Here is a 17,434-nt window from a genome sequence, read left to right on the forward strand (position 1 = left end):
CCGTGTGCTCCCGTGAGCCTCGGGTACGTTAAGATTTTATCCGGCGACGCGAGAAACAACATTGAAGCCGATGAAAATGCATCCGCGCCGGAAATTAAGCGCAACCTCCCGGGGTATTTGAGCTTAATCGTCGAGTGTTTATCAGCGGTGAATACAGTTCCCGTACTGCTGAGCTGAGATAATTGTTCACTGTTAGACGCACAATAGGCTTTTCAGTATGGTTTAATTAGCTGGATCAAATGAGTAAAGATGCACTGATGTAACAGTATGCATGATGAATGAGCAGATCGTGCCCTTTGGTGCCTGGCTCTCTAATACCGTTTTATCTGCTAATACAGACGATGAGTCATACTGTAGCAACAGGGAGGAGGAGGAGGAGGAGGAGGAGGGAGGGATGCTGCGTGAGGAAGAGAGGAGACACGACAAGAGTTGGTGGGATTCACTCTGGCGGAGGGGCGAGCGAGGAGAAAAATAAATACTCATCAGAAGTGCAGTCCTGAGGGCCTGGCCCACATTAAAGCGGTTATACCATCCTCGCATTGTCTGCCGCTGTTTACGGCAGCAGTATGAAGAGAGAATATGACGTCAAACCCGAGATAAAGTCCAGACGCTCGTGGAGCGGCGACGTGCTCCTCTACAGACTCCAGACGCCAATACTCCACTCAGCCTGCTTCCTGCTGCCAACGTTTGATGGCGACTATTAATTACCCCGCTCGTTCGCTGCTCGCCTACGTCACCAGAAGTCCAATTTCGTTTTCTTAATTTCTTTTATTTCACTGTGCACGAAACCCCCCTTTTTTTTTGTTGCAATTTCACGCTCCACCTTTTCTCACATCGACTTTGTTTGACAGAGAGAAACTGACTCGCGGTACCTTCATTTTTTTTTTTTTTTACCCTGTGGCACTGTCGTGCTCGCCGTGTGGAGAATTGGCTCCCTGCCCCCCCTGTTACCCGTTGCTACAGCTCCTGAAATTCCTCGAGGTGGAAGAATCAAAAACTTCAAAAGGACAGTGAAATCAGCCAGACTTGGGGTTCTTAACAACACGACACAACACAACACAACACAACACAGAGATTAGCATCTGTCGAACAACAGAGCCACAAGCTCGAGTATAATCGCTCCTCCAGAATCTAATAATTTCAGCCCTTGTTTGCGTCCACCATCTTGCTGGAGTTTACATGTGTTCTCTTAATGAGTTAATGCAATCAGTCAGTGTTCGACAGATGGTTTCTGGTGTGCGTCGCTCTGTCGCTGCCACAATGAGCGTGTGGATGTGCTTTTTAAAAAGGTAATCCTCAGCTCCTCCTGAACTCCGCAGCGGCTGCTTGTGACCTATACTTCGGCGGTTACTTAGCACCCTGACATCTTTAAAGGGCAAAAAGAGCCGCAGGAGCGTGACGCAGAAAGACCCCCGAATCAAGAGCAACACATTAGTTTGCAGCAATGCCTCCTCTTCTTCTTTCTCCTCTCCTTCTTCTTCTTCTTCTTCTTCTTCTTCTTCCTCTTCTTCTTCTTCTTCTTCTTCTTCTTCTTCTTCTTCTCCGTGATGTTGCGGTGTTGGCAGCCCTCCCAGCTCTGGTCTGTAGAGCAAGTGCTAATGGTTCGCAGCCTGAGCCGAGCTGCAACACATTTGGAGCCACTTACACCATCAAACATGCGGAGCCCTGCCTTATTTCTCGGGAAAATTGATAAAGGCAAAGCAGACACTTCATACAAATGAGGAAATTGGACAGTGGGAGTTTGTTTTGGCCCTGACGTCCTTTCTGTTTGGAGTTCAGCGCCCGAGCTACCATTAAAAGCACCCAAAATGAAGTGAATTTATAAATAAAGATGATGTAAGTGCAGAGACGCTGCACTAATCGGGGGCTTGGAGTGTGTGTGTAATGCGGATGGTGACATGGAGTTTGCAGCTGTGCATCACTCACATGTGTTTATACTGTATTTGATTGTCTCCAGATTGATCTTAATCCTCTTACATTTGACAGGAAGTGGATTTTTTGTTTTTTGTTTTTTGCTTTTTTTGTTTTTGCAGAGTTTTAGCATTTTAGTGTTAAAACCTTTTCCAGCGTGTTAAATAAAAACACATTTCGACCTGATGGAGAACAGATTGAAGGCAGCAGGAACCACGTCGGAACAGCCAAGGATGAAAAGTTTGGTTTGTTGGCAGATGTTACGCTTGTAGAAAAAGCTGTTGTTCAGCGTTTTGAACACCACAAATGGAGACGGCAAATATCCCAAAACCTCTGAGCATAAAACTGATGTGAGGAAACAGAAAATGTTTTACCTCCTAATTCTAATATGGCACCTGTTATAAGTTGTAACATGCCAAGTAATAAGTCCTAAATCTTATCTGTCCCTATGAAAAGTGGGAAACAGAGGTGATGACATTTCACTTATTTCCAAAATAGAAGAACTTGTTTCCAAGATTTTCACCCAGCAAGGTTTCTACCGTTTTATAATCTTATACTAAAGTGTGGAGAACAAAATAGATATTTTGAGCTGACAATGAGACTGAGGAACTTCAGTGTTTTATGTCCCGCTCAATGTAAAACATCTTGAAAGGCTTAAAGGAGCTAAAACAGAGACAGAGCAGAGCTGCAGAACTGGACAGCATGAGAAAGTGATGATTCTCCTTTGAATGATATTGGCAAAGAAACTTTAATGTCACATTGCAACTATCTAAATAACATATTATACCAGTGGTTACTGTAACACACGGATTGTGTTCCAGACACTTTACAGGCCCGTTTAAGAGGGAATCCTACGGCAGTTTTCATAACCTGACAACCCAGAAGCTGTTTATATTCTCTGACCTGTAAAGCATCATTCCATGACTTATAAACTTTTTATTAAGTCATTTGATGTGAGGGTTAGATGATATAAACAATATTAAATGTCTACTCACTGTCCAAACACTGGGCACAGACGGTCTGCGTGGCGCCGCATTTCTTCACCACTCCCTCTCCGGGTGGACACTCCTGGCAGCACTCCCCGCTGGAGGTGAACTGGCCGGTCTCACAGGGGAGCTCCACGGCCCGCTCCGTCTTCGACGCCAACGCTAAGGCCACCTGGCACAGCGGGACAGCAGGAGAGTACATGAGAGAGGGAGCAAACTTTCACACATGTACAAACACACACACACACACACACACATTCGCAGGGCGGCTGCGACTCGAACATACACAGCAAAACAAATTGATGAAAATTGCTGCCAGGTGTCCAACCTGTTCCTTAAATCCAAGCGCTATCGGGACTCATCATAAATCATGTTGTCTCCACCAACATTAGACACACTTTGAGCGAGGCCGTCGTCTAAACTGCCCTAATAGCTCCCCTGAAGGCACATCAGCTCTAATAGTAAACTTATGACACGCTCCAGCCGAGGCAGTAACCGTAAAATCGTGTGTGCACGGCATTATACACATGCCTCTCCTAATTAGTGTCCAAAGGTGAGAGTGGCTGTGAATGTCCACCTCTGCTTCCGACCTGTGCTGACACACACACACACACACACACACACACACACACACACACACACACACACACACACACACCTTTTCCTCTATACTTGTGGGGAACCTAATGCATTCATTATCACCTAATTCCTGACTTTTTTCTTTTTTAAATGCACACCTGAGCCTAAATCTAAGTGGAACTGTAAGCCTAAATGATAAAAGAAAGTCTTGAAGTTATAAAGTTACATGTCCACATCTTTTTTGATACGGTGACCGCCCACACAAGGCTGTGGTTTCAAAAACACCAGCAGAGCTCATGCGGAAAACAAAGTGATCTGCTCAGGCCTGTGACAGCTGACCAATCAGAGCAGACTTGGCTTTTGACAAGTTTTTTGCTCGTTTAAGCATGTGAACATACTGGCAGGATATTTTATAGTTTAAAAATTAACTTTATTATCTCAAGTGCACTGAAACAATAAACCTCGCAGAGAATCTAATACTTATAAATGACCCCAAGCATCGTTTATCTCTTCTGCGTTCTTTCATAAAGGCCAATATCGTCGACGTATACGCTGATATATCAATGTGGGCCAATATCTACCAAAAATATCAGCCACCAGATATATCGGTCAGGCTCTAAAAGTAGTGAGGACTTGACTTATCCTAACTTCAGTCTAAAGAACAGTTTAATGTTTTCATTTGTAGGGACTTTCTTCACTCTCACGTCTGAGTTGTTCACGAGTCTGACTCCTATGTCACATGTCAATCCTGTGTTTTTATCTTGCAGCCACTGTATTGTTAATTAATTTGCTGCATGTTTTCTCTTCCTGCCTGACACTTAAGTAATAACATAACATTATATGGTTTGAGCGTCTCAGATCATTCACAGTTTGCTCCTCCCTCGTCCCCTCTAATCGCTCTAATCTACTCCAGTTATCTCCCTCACCCTCCTTCCTCTTGTTGCGTTTTCTCGGTCCTCTCTGATCGCAGAGCCACTGGCGAAAGAACTGAGGCTTGTTCCAGTGGTTTTTTTTTTTTTTTTTGTATACAACAGAAAAAAGGAATTCATGCGCTGACGTTTCAGAACAAAGAAAATCATTCTGTTGAAACACTTTCATGTCCTGTGGCTTTTATTATGCAACGACAGAAAAACGCTCATTTCCACTTTAATTCACATTTGCTGAGGCGTCAATTCAATCTTGTCTGTCTGTCCTCCCCCCTCGTCCGTCGCTCCCCTCCCCTCCCTTCTCCGCCGTCCCTGCTTTCATTCAGAAACAGATGTACTGAGCAGCAAGCTCTCACTCTCACTCTCATTCGTCTTGCTCACCGCTTCCCTCCTCTCTGCCTTCCACTTTTCTGCTCTCAGTGTGTGTATTTTTTTTTTTTGCATTTCTCCCGACTCCCTTCAACCTGTTCTCCTCGCATTTCTGCACGAATCTCCATGCGTTTTGTCAGCGTTAATGTCACGTATGTCGTCTGCAAAAGTGAACTTTGGACGCAGCCCGCAACCTCGAGAGGGTTCCCTCTCAATTCTGCGGGGGGGGGGAGGATTCATGTCCCTGACTCCTGCACCAACTCCCTTTTCCTGTGACATCTCCCTGGAATATCACTCAGCTCAAATACAGATGAACAGCGAGATCAGCAGCAGCAGCAGGAGGAGGCATCACACACACACACACAAAAAAAAGACGTACAGTCACCCAGCTGTGATATGCTTGCTTTGTATTCTCCCCCAAATTTCATGGTCAATTTGTGAGTTTATTTCTAAATTTAATTCTACCAAAGTGCAGCCGACCGTCGCCACCCTTCCAACCAGCTGTCATAACAGGGTGTCCCCTCACATCCAGGGCTGTTCACGTGACGACTGAGCTGTGCACGGCCCAATTAGACCAGCTGCTGTGGGCATACCGGAGCCCTCCGCTCCGCCATAAATCAACTTTGTTTCAACACCATCAGATCAGAAAAGAGCCTCGTTTGTGTTTACAAAAAAAAAACAAAACAGCCAAACAACGCTGGATAAGAACTTAATGAATCAATTAACTGTCCCATAAGCCGCAGCATCTTTATCTCCCTGGTTTAAATGTTAATGCTGTTAAAAGTCTGAGCCCAGGCGCCCTATCAGCTGGACGCACTGAAGCGAGGAATCTCAATTTTTTTTTTTTCCAGAAACTAATCCGAGCGCGGCTGTGTTAACTTTTCCTCCCTGGATGAGAACCAAGAAAGGAGGCGAGTGCCACATGCATTTTTAAATACAGCAGGGAAAAAAGTGGCGCATTGGTCCTTTAATAGGACTATTTTTTTTTTTCCTTCTTTTTCTTTTTAAGAGGGAAACACCACAGAGCTGACACAGTCTGCATTTGAAACCCCCTGCTCATGATATCAGAGGCATCAGAAATGGGATGAAGAGGCTCTGGAGTCAAGAACTCAAAACACAAAAGTCCCAGAAAGATTATCAGGCAGCACAGTGACAGAGTGAGCTCCACAGGGGACACTGAAGGCAGCACATAGAAAACATCAGGGAAATTAAATTAATATCGCAAAGTGTCTAATGGAGCAGCGTGCACAGTCAGCACAGTGCAGACTACTCACCAGAGCGCACACCATCACCAGAGATAAGGTAGTAGTCATCCTGCGTCGCCTGCTGGAGTCGCATAAAACAAATGTTGTGCGGAGAAGGCAGCGCTATGTGGAGGAGGAGGTGGAGGAGATGGAGGAGGTGGAGGAGAGCCGCTCAGCAGGAGTGCTCATTTTAATCCCAGCGATGTTTTTTGGTTTTTTTTTGGTTTGGTTTTTTGGTTTTTTTTATCAATGAGTCCGCACCATCACGCGTCGCAGCCCGGCCGGGACCCTCTGGACTGGAGTCAGATGCGACTGTCGGTGCAGCTTCAGCAGCACCACCACACAGCAGCTCACAGAGAGGAGGAGGAGGAGGAAGAAGAAGAAGAGGAAGAGGAGGAGGAGGAGACCGTCCTGTCCGGAGTGCTGCTCAGCTGCAAGTGCACTGCGGAGGAGGAGGCGTGAGGAGCGAAGAAGAAGAAGAAGAAGAAGAAGAGGGGGCACGTCCACCCTCCGGTTTATTACCCCTGATACTCCCGCAGTGACACCATACAACCTGCTCCTCTCTCTCTCTCTCTCTCTCTCTCTCTCTCTCTCTCTCTCTCTCTCTCTCGCTCGTGCGCTAGTCTCACGTGAGGTCCGGTCCGGTCCGGTCCGGTCCAGAAGAAGTGACATAAACATGATTTCTACAATGTATTGTTCTACATCAGTGTCGGACACATCAGCTCCACTTCTGTTAATGTAGAAACAATCCGTGTTCATGCGCTCTGAGATGAAAAACTCAAAGACTCGACACATGAACGTCTTGCTGTGGTGAGTCATAGAGAGAAATTAATAAATGATCACATAAAAAAGTTAAGTCAACCCTCCTCCCGTAACTATGACTTTTCAATCTTATATTCATTAAATGTCATCATTTTTTATATTTTTCTATATATATATATGTATTTCATTTTGACTTTTATCTTAAATCACGTTTTATCTTTTCTTATAATTTCGACCTTGTGTTTTTTTCATCTCATAGTTATGACTTCATATTTGATAATTTCGGTATTTATCTCATAAGCTATTTTCAGGTCATAATTGACTTTCTTTGTTATAACTTATACACTTTCAATTTTTTTATCTTCAAATTGTCTTTTTTTAAAGCTAAACTTTACTTGCTATTTTAATTTTTTTCTTTTGTATCACATAATAATGACTTCTCTTCACAATTCCGACTTTCTATCTCGTAATCATCACTTTGTAGCTCACATTTATCATTTCTGTTTTTCAGAAAGTTTGACTTTTTATCTCATAATCATGACTTTCAATCTCTTTTTTTTTTTTCAGAGTTACCATGGGAACATGTGTTCATCAAGCTTAGTTTTCACCTTCTTTTTTTCTTTTACTGGCAGAAATGTGCCTCCATACGACAGTCCATTGTTCTATGTGGACAAACTGGACTTGTCTGTACAGTGCTCCTCACCTCCACCTGATCCAACACCTTTGGGATCAGCTGAAACCTGGACTCTGAGCTCGGTCTTATCCTCCAAACATCGGAGGCTGACCTCACTAATCCCTGCAGCTGGGCTCCAAAATCTGGCGGACATCCTGTAGTCAGTGGTTGTTACAGCGGCAGATAACAAGAACTACATGTCCAACAATCACATATGAGTGTAATGTTAGTGTGTCTACATATATTTGGCAGTATGGTGTCCACCTCTGTCACCTAGTCTAAAGTAACTGCTCTTGAGACTTTGCCAAAAGCTGCTCTGGGTTCATTTTTATCTACGTGTGTTTCTAATATTGTTTTATTCTTCACATACGCAAATAAGGAGGTCAAAACATTAGAAACACCTTTGCATCAACACAAGAGACCACCGCAAAGCAGAGCCACAGAGCCTGCCCTGAGAACTGGGTCGGCACACACACATCTGAAGAAACCTCAGGGACTGCAGGGATCACAGGTGTTTCCTATTTTTCTATTGATCTGCTCTTTTATCCTCTATGTCTGTTGTGAGATGCGTCATACTTCTCGAATTAGCTCTGTGACTTTACGGCACAAAAGCCTGCGTGTCTGAGCTAATTACCAAGCTGCATCTAAGTCCAAACATGTTACACACTACAAGGTGCATTATGATCATGTGCCACAGGAGGGCGCCTCGGCTGAGCTCAGATCAGCAGCAGCAGCACACTCAGGTTGTGTGTGATGATCTCGAGCTTAACAATGAAGGATGAGGTTGTTCCTCCATAGAGAGGAGTCACTTCATCATGAAAGAAAAGGCTTCATTTTTACAGAGGTTCAGTGTGTCACTTTATCATAATAAGACCGTACAACAAAAAGATATATAAGTGGATGATCAAATAATTACAAAAATTATAAAAGGTGGGGTGCAGAGGATGAAAATGAAAGAAGCTGCTCTGGAGTCTGTTGGTGCAGCAGTGGTGACTCCTGTACCGCTTGTCAAGTGCAGCCCAGTCACCAGCAACCACAGTTCAGTTTCTACATTTATAAGTGTGTGACACCTCTGGATTTTTTTTTTCTCAAGACAATTTCCAGCCCGGGTTTGTGGTGACACAAACGTACATTATTGGCAAGAAGTTGCAACGTCTCCATCTGTGATGGCGACGACCAAAACAGGTGTGTTAAGCCAGAACATGATCGTTTCTGAACGCGAACCTAGTGTTTTTTTTAATTCCCGAACCTAATCAGTTTATTAGCACAGTGGTGTCACAACATAAAATACAGAACTGAACCTAAAGAAAGTTACAACATATTGATGTATTTTAGTGACACATCTCGTGCCGATTTTGTTTCCAGTCAAGATGCTTTCTATCGGTGTACAGCGTTTTCCAGTAAAGACTTTTGTTTGTTTGTGATGATTAAATAATGTTCTACTGTTTTTCACGACATCATTGTTGTGTAGTATTTTCAGAAACCTTCCAAACTTGTTGACGTCTGTTGAAGTTTGAGTCACATCTATCCATTAAGTGCTGCCTGTCGCATCACGGGTGTTTTGGGGGTTTTTTTGTTTTGTTTTGGGTTTTTTTTTGCCTTCGCTGTCAAGTGATACTAAATTTGGAGCGAGCCACTCCAAAACCACTAATGCACGTCTCAGCATTGTAATTGTGTTTGTTGCTCACCAAGGTACTTAGCCTTTACACTTAAAGGAAAAAACCAGTGTTGATGGATATTGATCCAAGACAATGTGACGATGAGCAGTCACCAAAAAAAAAAAAAAAAAAATGGATGGCTTTATGTGCGTCCATCCTTTCTCCTGGACCTCCTCCCCGTACGATCCTCCTGACGCCGCCACTTCCTCCTTCTCCGCAGCAGATCGGGGACGCGGAGGCCGATGCCCCTGAAGAATAAACGGCCGCCACAAGGTGATTTAGTTACACTGTTGAGATCCGAATGCGCTCCAGTATTGATCTCGGGACACATCAATTCTCCCACTTCCTACATCCTCCTTTGAGATCACCCCTGCAGCACCTCTGACTAACCCCCATTGTGATGACTCCGACTGCCCTCTTCTCCGTCTGTTAAGTCTTCCTTGATACTGTATTCACAGTCTTATTGTCTCTAATCACCACGGTGGGAGTAAAGCTGCTGTATAGGAGGTCAGTGTTTGGCCCAGAGCGCCAATTCATCCGTCAAATAAAAGCTAATAATTAACATCAACAATCTCCAGCAGCGTTGTTGTTGGATCCAAACAACCGTGTAACAGAGATGTACTACAACTCGGGGCTGAAATGTATCCATCCAGTGGCCAGAAATAGAAAAATGTCCTCTCAATGTGAGCTCTATTAGTAGTGTTATGGATATATGGATATGTGCTGACAGGGCCTTCGGTATTATACATGTATTTTTCTCTGTACATATCACATTTCCAGCCGTGTGATTGGTCAGCGAAAGGAAATGTCATGTCAGCCTGCAAGGTCACTAATAAAATACAATCTTGATGAACGCGGCTCGCCACCCGGCCGGAAGTCATTAGGGCAAATCACTCAGGGGCAGCAACACATGAAATTGCCTGGAGAACAGTTTGTTGTGCGGACATGTTTTTTTTTTTCATTACGGCTTGATGTGACTGTAAGTGCCGATGATGATCCTACATCTGAGATGCACTTTCGCAGCCAGGTGTTGGATGTGAAAACGTCTCCGCCATGAGACATCGTATTTAAAAACCCAACTTGGACTTGTTGATTTGACTTTTCGTTACAGTAGCTCACAGCTGTTGAACTGAGCCACCACATAATAACGGGGAGTAAGTGACAATGGATGTTGATGTGGTGGACTACTGGTCCATCCGTTGTTGCCGTGTTGGTGTTGCTCCTGGAACATCGTAATCAATGTCGTCCAGGACCATCATTTCGACTTGAACTGGAGCAAAATAGCGACAGAAATGACATGTTTAGCGAGCTGCTGCGGTTGAGTGGGCTGAGAAGAGGACTCTCAATCAGCAGACCGAAGATTAAATCCTGTTTAGAACATACACCATTCAAAATTGGTGTTAATTTTGGGATATTGTAGTGTTTTTTCTGTGACATCTGAATATTTCTTTTGGGTTCTGCGAATATTTTTGCTCCCCGACAACAATGTGATACATGTAACTCTACTTTTATTGTGCCCGCATCCCACTATCCCTCACCAGTTCTGAGTTGTGTAGTGTTGTACAGTTCATATGTCATCTTTACACCGAGTCCTCCTTTATTTTCCGTGTCTTTAGAGGTTGTTTTGTTGCAGTTTGGTTTGGTTTAGGGAAGTGAAAATACTTTGGCTAGCTTTAGGAAAACATGGTTTGCATTTAAATTGACCCTTTTCACAACATTAAACACATCTTGGAAAAAAAAATAACCTCTCCCATGTGCAAATTCATCTGGTCCTTTTTCCCAAAGCTGAACTAAACTGTGACATTATAAGAATGCAACTGAAGATATCAGATTACACACAGACTTTCAGCCACCTGTGTCTTATGCATCTATACAGTATTTGCCCACTTGAGAATTAAGTGAAATATTGTTCGTTAGCTAACTGTGACACTTTAGCCATGTGACTGTCACAAATAAGCAGTGGTGTTTGTAGGTTACTATGAAGCTAGTTATGCAGTGTCATTAGCATCAAATCATTTAGCTGACGTCTGACGAGCGGTGGATGAACGTACATGATGTCTTATGTCACTAATAAAGCAATGTTTTTAATTTATGAATCATATGATAAACTTGGCTGATAGAATGAAGTTGATAAATGGAATATGGCCTTGTGATAAAATCAAGATTGCCACAGTAACAGAAGACAAACCATTCAGCTGCAGACGACGTACCGATTGTGTCTGTTAACGTACGCCTGAACGACACATGCGTTAGTGTGTAGAACCTCCTGTGTGAACTAAATGTTGATCGCGTGGCGCCGTCACACTCATTCATTGAGTCACTTTTGTGAATCCAGTTTCTTTTGTTAGTGCACGGATTTATTTTTACAATGCTTTTTGTGCACAAAGGCGGACTTCTTGTCTTCAACCTTTATTCGACTTTCTTATGCTGTGTGAAGTCTGTGCTTCACTTACTTCTGAGCCACGTAAAAGACTCATTTCCATCTCTTTGTGATGGGCAATAAAGTGTGTTCTGATTGTGTTTCAGATTCTTAAAAAAGAGCCTGTGAATACAATCAAACTTCAGTGTTTTGTTAGATGTAAAAATGCCTGCAGAACGGTCCACAGCGCTCGGTATTCAGACAGACACACTTTGTTTAGGCTCTGTACTGCAGCACAATGCATTTGAAATGAATCAAAGGCAGAGGGTGAAGTAATGACTTTCAGCTTAAAGGGTCTTTGAAGGTTCTCGTACCCACGTCGGATTGAACGTTGCGGGAATTGCGCAACTTTATATACATATTGCCTCTAATTTATCCTCCAATTTAGGCGCACGCAGCCTAAAATTAAAGATACAAAAGGTCAGCATTTATCCTGATTGGACAGACTTTCCGTGGCTCAGCTGAGGGATTCCTTTCGGCCGTGCATGTAAAAAGAGCAGAGATGTCGTCCACATGCTGAGAGCTGGAGTAAGACGGACACCGTCCAGGTTAACACTCCAGGTTAAAAGCGTGGCTTGAGATCTAAAGGAAAACCTTGAGGAATGTATTTTCTTCTCTTTCTAACATATCTCATAGGATATGAAATACAGATGTTTTGCTCTTTAGACACAGTCAAGTTGAGTCGAGACGTGAGGCTCCTCCTTCGGTGTCGACCCCGGGATGGTATTACAACAGTGCCCATGATTTCTTATGTCTGTGTGGTTTGGGTGACAGATTAGAGGCTGATATAAGAGTCGGATGGCCACTGTATAAAGTTATGGCCCAGCATGTGCCGAGGCAGTCGGGAGGGTGGACGCCACATGTTTTCCCGCCGAGTTGGACATCACCTGCGACTGGTTACACATCTGAAAACAAAGAATTACAGTTCCCGTTTAAAACCGATGCGGAGGCGCATTCAGCCATCACAAATCGTTTGCAAATACGAACCACAAAAAAAGGTCCACGCTGAGTGCCGGAGCTGGAGCCAAGTCAGAGCCGTGGGGGGAACATACATTTTCCTCCTGGCAGGCTGTCTTTACGCTGTCATATTCATGGTTGGGATTTTTCTTCCCCCCCTTGGTTAACTTTAACAGTGAGAGATTGCCCCCGTCAACAATGTTAAGATCAAATATCAGAGGTTCAAAGAGGGGAATAAAAGATGGATTCTTAAGCAGATGATCCCATCAGAGTTGTTTAACTGTTCATAGTGTTATTACAGGAGGCGCGGGAAGAGCTTTTTTTGCAGAAGAATGTCCCCTCTTATTCGTGTAAAACAGATACAGTTAAATGCCAGCTGAGCTTCAGTGAACTTCCTCTCAAAATCCCTGGATTATTTTTCAGCCCAGACTTTGGAATAGGTCGGCCAGTGGTCTCTCTCCGTGCCGTGGCTTCCCGACAATGAGCAACATTTCCCGCGGATACGTTTCGTCTGCCAGCGCTTTGCACAAATCTGTGAGCTGGGTTACATGTTCTGAGACGCGCTGCTGTAAGCTCCCTCACTCCGAGCAGCACTGAGTGAATTAGTTGAGCACAAATGAACCCCCCTGCTAATTAGAATAGGTGAGTGATTAAAGACTTCCACTGGGTTTGGATCCACTCCCTAATTTTCCTTTATGTTATTTTCATGTGTTTGTGAAAAGAAAAAAGAAAGACGCTGTCGCCCCTGGGTGATGCACTTCGATGACTCGTGTTTACTCTGCATTTTCAACAGAGCCAATTTTTTTTTTCCTTCTGCTTTCCAAGTTCAAGAGCTATTTATTGGAAACATCGCTCCGGACTAAATCAAAGCAGAGAGGCAAACTGCAAGACTTTTCATCATCTGTTGTTCTCGGATGTTCAAGGAATTGTGGGGGGTTTTTTGGCTGTTTACTCACAACGTGCATTCGCCGGTGAAGGAGCAGCAGAGCCGACCTGCAGCTAAGAGCTCACACCGGACGCCAAGTTGGACGCAGACGCGAGCTTGGAATTCCAGTAAAATAGTTTACCTAAGCACACGAATCTGTAGTAGACACCGAGGAACAGAAATACAAAGTAGGTCCTTGTAGAGTCAGAAATAAAAACTGTGGAAAGTATTAGAACGTGTTAAGGTCTGTTATGTACTGATTACCTCTGGCTCAGGTTGTTATTTTTTTTTCTGAGAAGATGCCCAGTCTAATGATGCGCTCTAGTCAAAGCCTGAGCTCAAAATGTCCAAGTTTAAACGTCCAATTTACACCCTCCAAGTGTTTCAAGTGCACGATACCAAACAAAACAGAGGGGGGAAACAACACATGAGGTTAGTGTCACAACCCCCCCTGCAAAATGACTCGTTTCACTGTCCTGAATGGGGCCATTCGGTACAATACAATTTGGAAAGTCTAGCCGGGTGCTGAACCAAAAGTTCGGTCGACCAAAAACCTCCAACGTGAACGATCTATGGATCACAAAACAAAAGATCTAGGTAGTTTCAGCCCAGGAGACTGAGCTTTTTTGGCTTGGAAACAGCCACCGGGCAGCTTTCATCGGAATGAACAGGACTGTGTCCAGATCTAATGTAAAGTTCTTGGCACTCAAATCAGGTCAGACAGATCCAGCACCTCCCTCAAGGAGCAATACTAAAATCTTTAGTGATCCCCTGATGGTTTTTGTTGCACTGCCATGAAGATAGAATCGCGACATTTCTTGATGAATAGATGAATTGAAAGGGACATTTTAACAACTTCGTTTTTCATCCAGCAGTATCATCATCACTGACTTTTCAGTGAGTCCCAATCCAGCTCCGCTGTACTTTATGTTTAGTGCTAATAAGCATATGCCGCGCATGCTAACGCACTGAACTAAGATGGTGCACATGGTAAACATTATTACTTCTTTATTAGCATTGTCGTTGTGAGCATGTTAGCATGGCAACATTAGCGTTTAGCTCACGGTAGAGATATGCCTGTAAGTGCTCACAGAGCTGCGGCCTCTTCATCTTGATGCCTCGTGTCATTCGTCCCCATTAACAGGCCGAGAGCCGCCCCCAGATCATGACATATGTGACCATTACTAAGACCACGGCTTGTTTTCCATCTTGACACAGTTACATTTGTGCTTTTAGGGCTCAGCAAGCTCATTAAAAATCTGGTTTTGATGACATACAGTATCTCTATTTATGTGTTTCATGTTGGATGTTTTTATTAGAGGTTGTTTTTCCAATCAGGACGACAATATGCTGAGTCAAAAAAAAAAAAAAAAAGTCAATTTACTCCCACACAACTGCACAGCAGATCTCCGGAGTTCCTTTGTTTCCGCACGCAAGAGGAGAGTGCTTTGGAGCAAACCACGCATTTTTCAACCAACTCTCTCACTGGGAGAACAAAAAAGAAAAAAACAATGTCCAGAAATCTGGTGGGTGGTGAGATTACGTCTTCTGAAAGATGAATTTGGGCTAAAACGGATGTGATTGTTCAGGTGGAGAGCAAATGGGAGTCTGGCAAGCATATTAGCAGTAAGTACCTGACTTTGTTTTACTTCTCCTTGCTCATCTCCCCTTTTCCACTCAGCTTTCATGCAGCAAATTTTAAAGTGTTACATTTAAATTACAGGTTCTGCAAAAAGGAGTATGACTGTGATCCACATGTGCGGGATTGACTGTATGTCTTCGGAGCGGCCTGAGGCTCATGTTCTTCGCTCCCTCTGTGTCCGGGCCAGACAGCGATAGGAGGCCACAGAGGTGCAGTAAAGCATCCAGAGTCCAGATTTCAGTCTCGTCGTGTTGCTGACCCAACTCGCGCAGACACTAAACACCAAACCATTCATACCTGACAGAACCAGACACACATCTTCGAGCAGGTGCCTGGACAGCTGTTAAAAAAAAAGAAAGAAAAGAAAAAGAAAAAGAAGAGGAAGTCTACAGTGCTCTTCTTGTTACTGTCTCCACATGGCTGGCGGTCAGAGCGTGCTCGTCCTCGGATCCCCTGCTGTCACAGGTTGTAAACCATGTGACCCGCCCGTCGGAGAAGACGTGACCCTGACGTACCTGGGAACCAGAAGCTGAAAGGTGCAGAGGAGGAACAGTAAAGACAGGTTGTGTTTACACAGGTGATGCAGGAAAAGATGAGGAGCTGTCTCCCCAAGTACCCTCTCTACGCACCACACGAGCCCTGAATAAGGCACCAGCTGGCTGGAGGAAGACCGGCAGGGAGCTGTGTACATCATTTCCAGTCAAGTAACATTTGAATATCAAAGTATAAAATGTGTTTTAGAAAGAATAAATGTTGGGAGGTTGTGTCCCCTCGCCCTCACACAGTCAGGACAACGTGTCATGTGAGGCGCTACAAGGTTTTCTGCTCTGATCCGGAGCTGTTTACAGACGGATGGAGAGCTCAAAGGTTACTTCTGACCATTTGGGATTAAACAAAGTGGATTATCTTCACTCCTGTTTATCAGCCTGACTGCAGCAGCGATCCTGGTGTTCACATCATGTGAAATGTACTCTACTTTATGGAGAGGAGAGGGTGAAATAAGAGGCAAAGCAAAGTCTCTGGTGAGCGCAGAATAGTGAGACTGGATTTGACTTTAAACACACAGGCACTCTCGTCGTCCTTGTGTGCCACTGCTGATTAATGTTAGCTCTCGGCTAAAGAAGTAATCAGGCTGTTAGCGGCAGATAAATATGAATAAGTTGAATAAAAAACACAAAGGATCCTGCAGTCAAACCTGCTTTGCTGGTGGTTAATACACCTTTTAACAATCACTGCTCCTGATGAAACTGTCTGATGTGACTCAAGCATGAGGATTTTTTTAAAAGTTTTATCACCTTAATATTAGTCTGTTACTCCGTCTGTAACCTTTTTATCATAATGTCTTGCACTTTCAATGTAATTGGCGTATTTTATTGTCTAATTGTCTGAGTTATTGCCTTTCTCCTCTAAAAATATCAATATTAAGATACCTTAAGTGAAGCACGGCCTCAGATAAGTCCATTTATGATCCACTCTGATCTTGGGAATCTGCTTTCTTACCTCCCCTTCTCCGTCCCCTTAATGGCGACGCCCTCGCTAACCGGTATAAGCGGACAAATGGATGAGCTGCTTCACTCGAGGTGACGGTGATGGAATATTGATAGCGCTTGTCTGATTGATAGTCTACCGCTGCTGCTCTTTGAGTGCATCAGTGGATAAAGTGCACTGCTTCCTCTGCATCAATCAGAAAAAAGAAAAAAAAAGCCATTGTTATGATGCACAAATGTATTCAAATGTGAGAATTGCAATTATAGTTTGCGGCGCTTCCTCAAATAGAAGACACCGAGCGGCCACATAATGCCCCCGCAGGCCGACACATTCACATTTTTCGCTCCTTGTGCAGGAGGCCGTGCCTGGGATCAGAGCAGTTTGATGTTTTAGGTTTCGTTTGGGCTGGACGAGCATCCTGGGATTGTAAAAAAAGAAAGAAAAAAAAAGGCCACAACTGATTTGACTTCTGGAGAGGGGGAAAAGGACGCGCGAGAGGCCAGGAGTAAAGAAATCGAAACAAATGAAAAGAGGCATTAAGAGCAAGGAGGAGGGAGAAAAAGGGAAGTCAAACGTGAGCTGTTGACTGAGAGCGAGCTGAGGATGAGTATTGACAGCAGGACAGAGATGGGGAGTAACACGATTAGCCGGTCGGACGGTATCGAATAGCAATCATGGATGAACCTGATCCTCTTCCTCTACCTCCCTCCAAGCATCCTCCGCTTCCAGAACGTGATCGGCCTGAGCTCCGGACTTCCACAAACAGCTCGATATTATTAAATAATAATAATCGAGTAATGAAGGCTTTAATTCATGTGTGCACTCACCTCACCTTGATTGGATTTTTATCCCTGCACGCAAAAGGCGCAATCGCGAGTCGTGTCTGCGAGGTGTG

The 17,434-nt window shown here is 44.1% G+C and overlaps 1 protein-coding gene and 1 long non-coding RNA gene across 2 annotated transcripts in view; one reads left to right on the top strand and one right to left on the bottom strand.

The window, feature by feature from the left end:
* Positions 1-6,463, bottom strand: part of ngfra (nerve growth factor receptor a (TNFR superfamily, member 16)) — a 32,104-nt gene extending 25,641 nt beyond the window's left edge. The window contains exons 1-2 of the mRNA XM_037090092.1: positions 6,046-6,463; positions 2,907-3,069 (exon numbers count right to left, since the gene is read on the bottom strand). Of these exons, the coding sequence (XP_036945987.1) occupies positions 2,907-3,069; positions 6,046-6,084 (202 nt within the window). The 5' untranslated portion in view covers positions 6,085-6,463. The remainder of the gene's footprint in view (positions 1-2,906; positions 3,070-6,045) is intronic.
* Positions 6,464-6,634: 171 nt separating this feature from the next.
* LOC119014689 lies at positions 6,635-8,903 on the top strand. Its single transcript, XR_005073043.1, has 2 exons — positions 6,635-6,825; positions 7,345-8,903. It is a non-coding gene; the product is annotated as an uncharacterized LOC119014689 (long non-coding RNA).
* Positions 8,904-17,434: the final 8,531 nt, after the last annotated feature.

The sequence above is a fragment of the Acanthopagrus latus genome, chromosome 23 (genome assembly GCF_904848185.1).
Source record: "Acanthopagrus latus isolate v.2019 chromosome 23, fAcaLat1.1, whole genome shotgun sequence".
In the NCBI taxonomy this organism is placed as follows: domain Eukaryota; kingdom Metazoa; phylum Chordata; class Actinopteri; order Spariformes; family Sparidae; genus Acanthopagrus; species Acanthopagrus latus.